The following is an 8,726-nucleotide window of genomic DNA, read 5'->3' as shown; positions in this document are numbered from 1 at the left end:
AGTTTCCCTGGCCCTGACAAAAGTGGCTTTTCGTCGTCAAAACCATTCATGGAATTAATTTAAGGTTATTTTGACCAAATACGTTTTTCATAGGAAAACTTAAAGCATCCAGACGCAAGATGACATTTTTTATTCTAAAGAATCTCTGGTTATAGGCACTGTAGAATTACAAATATTGTTTAGAGAGAAATAAAACTTAAGTCATTTAATTTTTATGAGTTTTCCTTTTTCCTATTTGATTTTAAAATGGTCCACTAAATTTTGAAATAAACAAAAATAGATGATGTTTCGTGCAAAATCTTACTCATGTGCACTGTGGCTTTTGCAGTTACAGGTGCAGAAAACCCCTTATATGAAAATACAGCACGAAAAAAACATTGCATACATTGGCAAACAGAGATGTTTATTATGTTGAGGACTTCACATTGTGCCTAAGAGTTGAAACTGCCAGGAGCCATATATTGAAGCAATTGTCTTGTGTAAGGAGTGATTTACACTTAAGCAACTATAAGGCTCAAGTCTGTCTTAAAATGTGGCATAGAACGGGGATCTGAAACATTCTCATCTGCTTGTTCGTATAAGTGTTGTGTGTTTATAGCTCACCACCAAACATGAAATTTAATAGAATCATTAGCATTAGTTTGTAAAATTCAGTCACTTGGAATGAGATATCTGTCAAGGTCGTTTGTAGTTTAATTTTATCTTAACAAATACCATTAAGGACAAGATCTATGGATTAATGAACCTTTGACAAAAATTGACAAAATGGTGAGGATATATTACAAAAGCATAAAGAGACTAGACAATGGGGAATGTGAGTTACAATAGAACAATGCAAGTATGCTAGTAACACTCAACATTTTTTTATATTTCAAGCAGTTAAGTAAAAACGTCAGTCTTGACATTTAGCAACAGAATAAAACAAATTCACATTTAACATTTAAGAAAATTCTAACTTCTGAAAGTTCTAAAACTGAAAGATGTCAGATCCATTTAGAGTTGCTTTTACATTTCATTCTGGCAAGTTTGAACAACTTTTTGTCTGTTTTTAATTTTAATATTGTTAAAATGTTCTATGGCTGTCACAATTACTAGTCACAAAAAACAAACTTATTTTGAATTTATTCATATTCTTTTGAAAGGTGACTGACTGTAACTTTTTTAGCTGACTATCCTAAAAAAATGCAGTTTATGTTATTCTTTTGTTCATATGTACTGTACGTTGTATAAATTGTAATAAGTAAAGTAAAAAGTAATAACAGATAAGCTGAGTTTAGATTGAATCCTGCAGTATGAAACCTTTCTTTCCAGCATCCCTAATAAGTCTCACAGTTATGGCTAGTTCATGCAAAAAGTCCTTCAATACTTCGATGCAAAAACGGTTTATGTGCTGCTCTTTGGTGGGTATTATATGAGATGCAGTTTTTCACGCCTGAGGTTTGTAACAGTAAACACCATAAAGCTTCTGTTTTTTGTCAGGAAAACCAATAAAGCGAACCGCAGCCTCAGTGGGACTGCAGTTCTTCCTGGGCCTTGAGATGGGGTAACGAACGCTACCATCAGCCAGCCAACCAGCATCACAGCGGTCATATCCCAGCAGCTTCCAGGCAGCGTAGATATGGCCCACCTTTGCGATCTCGGCTCCATTGTTCTTGCATGCAGCCACAGCCCCATCATAGGACAGCTTTTGTGGTTGGATCAGGTAGTAAAATCTTCCTTTTATTGAAGGGGTAAATTAAGAGTTTTTAGTTATAGAAAAGTGGCTTTTGATGACCAGTAAGAAATGTTAATTCTTTAACTAACCTCTGAGGCCTGCTGTGAAACAAAACACATCAAAGCGACTGTTGGACCTGTGCTGCCGACCATAGTTTCTCAGTCCAGCTGAAATCTGGCCTCCACCGCAGGCCTGTCTGGGTTTGGTGATAGGGTACTGCACGGTTCCATCATTAAGCCAGCCAGCATTGCACCAATCCAGACCATTTCTCCACGCCCCATACAGCTGCTCAAAGGAGGCCACCACAGCATCCTGCTCCCGACATATAGCCTCGGCATCATGGAAATTGAGGTTATAACGCCCCAGACGCGGCGAGTATGGGAAAACAACCCCTTTGAAAAGAAGTGAAATTTCCCTTAGGAAAAGTTCAACTGAGTTTAACATTGCGTTGCTTTGATGAAAGCATTTTTTGATCGCTTCAGTGAATAAACAGGAATGATATTAATAAAAGGCTATTCTCTTTTACAGTGCTTCCTTACAGTACAGGTTTTAAAAATAATACAAAATAACTTGCAGGCTTTTAAATGTTCTTTTTAAAAAGGTTATGCCAGCTTTATTTTTTATGCTCATGCATGTCACTTGTCTGGGTAAAGATCCCCATTGTTTTTCTGGAGCCAAGTCTGCAATGGCGGTCTTAGCCAAGATGTGGAACTACAGGATTTAGCTGGAGGAGGAGCAAATTATAAATTACAGTAACAAGTGTTTGTCTTTATTTTTGGTACCCTAATGTGCAGCTTTGAACGGCTTTGTCAGTTCCTGTTGGATAACAGAAAAGCAATATAGACATAGCCTATGAAAGATACATCACTGAGGTTGAGGTTTCATTTTTATAAAGTGTGTGCTAAATAAATATAAACCACATCTACAAAACTAAAATGTTACATCATGCAAGAACAAAAAAAAACCTACCATCCACTTCGAGGTTCACTTCAATGATTATGTCATTCATGCCATTTATGATCTCACATCTGTACGTGCCATAATCTGTCACATCTAAATGAGTTATAACCAAGGTTGCATCATGTTCATCTGCTTCCAGCAGGTAAACACGGTTCAGGAAATTTCCGTAGGTTTTCTTGTGAAAGCCCATGGAGATAATCACATCCAGTTCTGTAGCGTCATCTTCAAGCTTGGTCCACTTGATTCGGTTTCCAAACATATCGGCCTGGCCGCTCAAGTGACAAGGCAGCGTGATATTGTCACCTGTGTGGCCATAGACTGTAATCCTTGCTTGGCTATCTGAAATTAAACAGATGGAGATTTCTCACAAAGTTTTCTTTGTATTGAAACCACACAGCGTGTCTGTATTTGCTAATTCAAGACAGGATACAAGACAGTTTAGTAAATATTTTCTCTACCAGATGCAATTCAATTATTTCCAGGCATCCGGCTTTTTAATTGATTTCACAGCTATTCGTGTTTTGTGTGTCAAGCTTTTGGTGAAAACTGTGACTCACACGCTGTGCTTTCAACACCTATCAACAAGGCAAAGTGTCACAAAATCCCAGCTGAAGTAAATTAAATTAGTTTCACTGGAATCAGACACAAACACATGGTGGGACCACAGACACATCCTGGGACTCTTTTAACTATAACTCTTACCAAACATTGGACCATTTTTACCATCAGTTCATACTGTACATATTTGCTAGGTCTTCTTTTGGTTGGGAGCACAATTGTATATTCTAAGTATCATAGATCCTTGATGGAACATTTGGTGGATTTTAGGGAAAACTAAAAACCAGGATGTCTGCTGGTCTTGTGTTGTGTACCAAATGCTTATGACAAATTAGCAAGTAGCACTTTGAGTAGGCACAGGCTTGGCTGTCTGTCAATCTAGGAACCAAAAGTCTTCTACTAAGAACCATCCTGTAAAATTAAGCTGATTTATAGTTAAGGGGTTGTGCAAAATACCACGTACACATGTTTTTGGCAGCACAGAAAAAAAGGATCGATGATACACAATGGTGAGAGCATCTAGTAAACCCTCTTGTTGTAGCATTTAAACGCCCATTTTCATTAATACTGGCAATTCTGTGCATGCTGTTACTACTTTTTTTTTTTGCAAGGACAAATATAATTTATTTAATAAATTTGAATCTCAGTTAAAGAAAAGCTACTGACATTTGGTCTGATAAAGTATATTTGAGCTAAAGAATGTGTGAGACAGCTGATATTAGATTATTTTAAGGTTGGTTAAATTCTGTTAACTATGCTTTATTAGAATGATCATTCTTGTTTACAACACAATACACTGTACTGTATTTTACCTATTCTGTGTTTTTATTTTCTCCAGTTGAGCTGTTTTGGAACAATGCACATTGTGAAAAGCTATATAAATAAAATGCAATTGAACTGAATTATTGTAACTACAGTATATTCTGCCTGAACCACACCAACGCTTTCCCCCAAGGAAACATCTGATGCCTTTCAGTGTCACTCATGCTCACTCTCTTCATCTTACTTTTTTCCCCAATAAATTCTCACTAGGAGACAGTCTGCCAAAATTACATTGGGGACAAAAATCTTTTATCAAAAGATTAATTAGTCTAAAGCATGACAGCAGCTACTAATAAAAAAAAATTATCCTTCTCTTTTTTGGCATAAAGGTTCATACACATTTATTTTTGGCAGAGTATACTTTGGTAATAGTGTAAAGTGAACATTGGGATTTCCCATCAATTTTGCAACCCAAAAACCAGACTTCATACTCATTTCTCATTAATCCGTATGGCACACCATCCCCATTATTCTCTCAAATAAAGTGATAATGTTTAGGATGAAAGCACTCTGGAGGTTTAATGTCTAAAGGTGTCCTTTTCCCTGAATAAATAACAGATAAGGATATTTCATAAATGCAGCAATTATTAATATGCAAAATTTTCATTCTATAGGATTTTTTGTGGAAAGATGGGGAACGACAAGAGAAAGAGCAGTAACAGTATAAATGCCTGACAATATAAAATGAATAGTTACACAGTCATGTCCTCTTAAACAACTGAAAACTGAACAGTTTACTGCTGTAAAATTGCTTTAACAGGTTAGTAAATGTAATTTAATGCACATGTTTGCATTTATTTCAAGTCCTCATTGTGAGATAAACAAATATGTGTATGCATGTGTAACATGGAATTACTCTCTCACCCATTAAATCTGATGGCCCTGATGGTTAAACTCTACTTCCTCTCTTTGCTGAGTAAGCGGATTTCAAAATGAAGCATAAATCTGAATTATTGCACACATTTCAAAACTATGTCACTCATGCGTTAAAATGTAGGAACCTCTTTCTCACCAATCACACACAAAGCCATTATATTCCTCAAACACCCCCCCCCCAACTTAACCAGGCCTGACTAATGGTTTCATTATGCCCTCAACAGAACGCCCATAAATAAGATCTGTCTCGAGCAACCGCTAAGAGCTCTAAAATATAGAAAACTTTCACTCCTCTTCCCACCTCTTCTCCCTCACCCCCAGCCCAGACCAACCCCAGTGCAAGCAAATCCACTGACTCTACAGGCCATTACCTCAGGAGGAAAAGTGGGAGTCAGTTGGACTCTGTTCAGCTTGGGGAATCTTACAGTGTCAGGAGCTGTTAATCTTGGTTCTGTCAGATGCACATTCAATGGCCTTTATGTTCCTAAAGGGACTGTGTTGAATCAGTGGATCTGGCAACCCCCACCGTTTCTAGCATACAGCTGTACATGGGACATAAAGGTCTACTGTGTGGCTTTCCAGCACAAGCTGTCATCACCATCAAGCTGCTAACATCCCTCAGCCAGTCAGCAGAACATGCATATGCATAAAGGATAAGGTATTACATGTGCATGCACATATGTTTAGCAGATCTGTGTTATTTAGTGATGGCTCACAACCCCCACTGTCAGCAACTTAATACTGTAAAACTGCTACATGACCCATGTCAGATGGTTTAGAGTTTACTTATTGTGTGTGTGTGTGTATGTAGGGGGAGGAGTCTTGAAGTTTATTATAGTGGAGCATTACATCTAAATCTGGTGTACTGTATTTTCTGAAGTTGTGATTGTGTTAAGGGCTTTATCTCATTCTATTATTATAACATCTATAGTAAAAAAAATAATTAAATATAATTTCTCATTCAACAATTTTTTTTGACATACGTGTTTTCCCTGTGCGTTTGTGTTATTTTGTTTTCATTCATATATATTATATATACAATTATCTTATATATACACATACACATACATTTAATAATTTGCACACTTATTTCACAAATTGACTCATGCACCAAAGATCATCAGTGATTCTTACCTTGTGCATCAACAAATGTTTGCAGACTGATCGCAAAGAAGACAGAAAATAGAGGGATCATCTTTTCTTTGTTTCTTTGCCTTTGCGATGAAGAATTATTTTCCCGTTGTTGTCTATGAAGAGATGAAGGTGTCAGTAGTTGTGCCACAAGAAAGTTTGGGCTTCACAGAGGTTCGTGCAAAAGGCTTATATTGAAGCCTTGGCCAATTGTGGCCACTCCCCCTGCACTTAGATAGGGAGATGAAGCCCATCACCCTACTTTTTTGTGTGAACACCCTCATTTAAATACAGTTAATCTGTTTCTCTTTCTGCCAGTCATGCTCCCTGTAAAAAAGGACATGTATGGACTACAATGTGTATTTTGTGTCGGCTGCACTCTGTTTAACAAGGATTATATACATGCAACGCTAGTATTTAACAATGTCTTTAAAAAGAAAATTTATGACTGGAATTATTAGTTTTTGAACAATTCAGTCCTCCAGTCATTCAGTGTTGCTATTTTACCTTCTCTATGTGTATTAAATGAGAAAAATAAAGACCCTCACATGGGTTCCAAATTTGAAATTATTAAAAATACATAACTTGTAAATTTATGCCATCTCCTTGCAATGATTATAGTGCAATATATTCCAACCCAATTTATTTTTTCAATTGATTTCTTACTGTATCTGTTTTGTTTTTTCATAGCCTGATAAACTACTATTTAGGCTGCCTGCAGAATTATGATCGGCTAACAAATCCAACAAACACCCACGGCCCCACCTCCTCCTGTTTTCCCCTCCCAAAATCTCTAAAATTTAAGTACCTTCTTTTCTCAGATTACTTAATGGAAGCATGTATGGATACGGAAGAGGCAATGCTAATTTAGAACCCACTTCACCCACAGGGACGTGTATCTCTGGGCTCTAAAATAATCTTCTCATTATCACAGGAGAGATAAGCGAATCAGGGATGGAGGTGAGGAGGAACAATGTGTAGTCCATCAGGGACGTTTTCTTAGCAGTTTTACCAGGGAAATGAGGGAAGGCAGTAACCTGTTCACGGCAGATGAATTCTTAAGCCCCCCATCACAGTTTTCTCAGCTGTTGTGATTTACAGATGCTAGGTGAGAAAGACACACTCCATTCCCAACGGGGCTCTATCGAGAAGTCTGCTCCACATCCTGACAAAAGTACACAAAGGAGAGGGGTTGCCAAAACCATACTGGTGACTGATTTACACAGGATGGAAAATGAGGAAGGGTCTTTGGTTTGAAGCGTGACTGAATGGAAATTTCACATCAGAGGAAAAGACTCACTTTCATTTGATTCATGGGTTGGCACTTACGTATTAAATTGTATTAATGGGGCTAAACCACTTATTAATGATTACCCTAGATGATGTCATGGCTAACCGTGTAGATCCAAACAAAACACTTTCACAGAAACAATCCGGGCAGAAGTTTGGGCAATTTGTCTGCTTGCTCATGACTGGTTAATTCATGAATTTAAACCAATTGCTTAAGGGTGTAATTTGGATAGTTTAGAAACAGGGCCTTTTCTACTGTTGAAATATTCAATAACTTGACTAGCACAATGACATTACAGAGAACAAGCTCATGCTTACATCAACATTTTAAAATAATTTATATTTTCTGTATATTATATTTAATAATTAAGTAAAAACACATAAGAGCACAACCATAAGAAACAGTATTAGTGTTCAATTGTATTATTATTTAAAATGTTACTTTTCTATGTGCAGTAACATCTAACACAATCATACTGGCCATTTCTCAATATGCGTATGTAATACAGTTCAAAGTAGGGAAGGAAGGAGGCGGGAACCGGCGAAGATTTAACAAATTTTAATTAAAATAAACAAACATTAACAGGGAGATAAAGGCCGGCAGCCACCTCACGGTCGACTGCCAGCCATATGAACATAAATACAAACTTAAACCTGTCCGGGCCCCCTCCTCTCTCGTCGTACACTCTGCCGTTCATCCTTTTATGTGTCCGATCTCTATCGCGAGAGACACGGAGCCCCGCATCATTCCCTCACGGCTCTCGCCCCGCCTTGCTCGTCACAGCGTTCTTCAGCAGTCTAGCGTCCTCGTGTTCTCACTCCACGTCATCAATAACTGTCAAAATTCGCTTCCAATACTCAAGAACACGAAAAAGCATGAAAGTATCAGGATGCGTTCTCGATAGGATGCATCGAATGCAGCCTTGCGCGACGGAACCCACTTGAAGTCACTGCACCGCTTCCATCAAAGTTCATTTTTCAGAGGCTGCCTCGCAAGTCCATGATAACACATCTCAGTTCTTTGCGTTTTTGGAATTGTGAAACGGCCATTGTCTTTTTACTAAAATAAATTTATCAGCTGATGCAATAAAACAAATAAAATTTGGATACTTTTATTAATTATGTCTGTCTACTATGATTGTTGCAGTTTGTAATTACAGCTACAATTTCCATGACTTTACAGCCAAGATAAATCTTGTATGATATGAAACATTTAAACTTTTAATCAACATAACATAAGAAAACATAAATGGAAGCTTGGATTCAAACAAGACACTACCATTTTTTTTATTTTAAAACATTCTTAAAACATTTCCGTAAATTCTTTTTCAAAGAATGATAGAATACAACTAAGCTTGTGGCTTGTGCTGTGGCA

At 37.3% G+C, this 8,726-nt stretch overlaps 1 protein-coding gene across 1 annotated transcript; it reads right to left on the bottom strand.

Moving 5' to 3' along the window:
• Positions 1–384: 384 nt before the first annotated feature.
• Positions 385–6,207, bottom strand: hapln1a (hyaluronan and proteoglycan link protein 1a). The gene is made up of 4 exons (XM_056746400.1): positions 6,065–6,207; positions 2,684–3,013; positions 1,804–2,106; positions 385–1,716 (listed from the first exon to the last, which is right to left on the bottom strand). Exons 1-4 carry the CDS (start codon positions 6,123–6,125, stop codon positions 1,427–1,429), a joined length of 984 nt encoding a protein of 327 aa, XP_056602378.1. The 5' UTR covers positions 6,126–6,207; the 3' UTR covers positions 385–1,426.
• Positions 6,208–8,726: the final 2,519 nt, after the last annotated feature.

Source organism: Triplophysa dalaica, chromosome 4 (assembly GCF_015846415.1).
Source record: "Triplophysa dalaica isolate WHDGS20190420 chromosome 4, ASM1584641v1, whole genome shotgun sequence".
NCBI classification, from domain to species: domain Eukaryota; kingdom Metazoa; phylum Chordata; class Actinopteri; order Cypriniformes; family Nemacheilidae; genus Triplophysa; species Triplophysa dalaica.
This window is presented reverse-complemented; position numbering and strand designations above follow the sequence as displayed.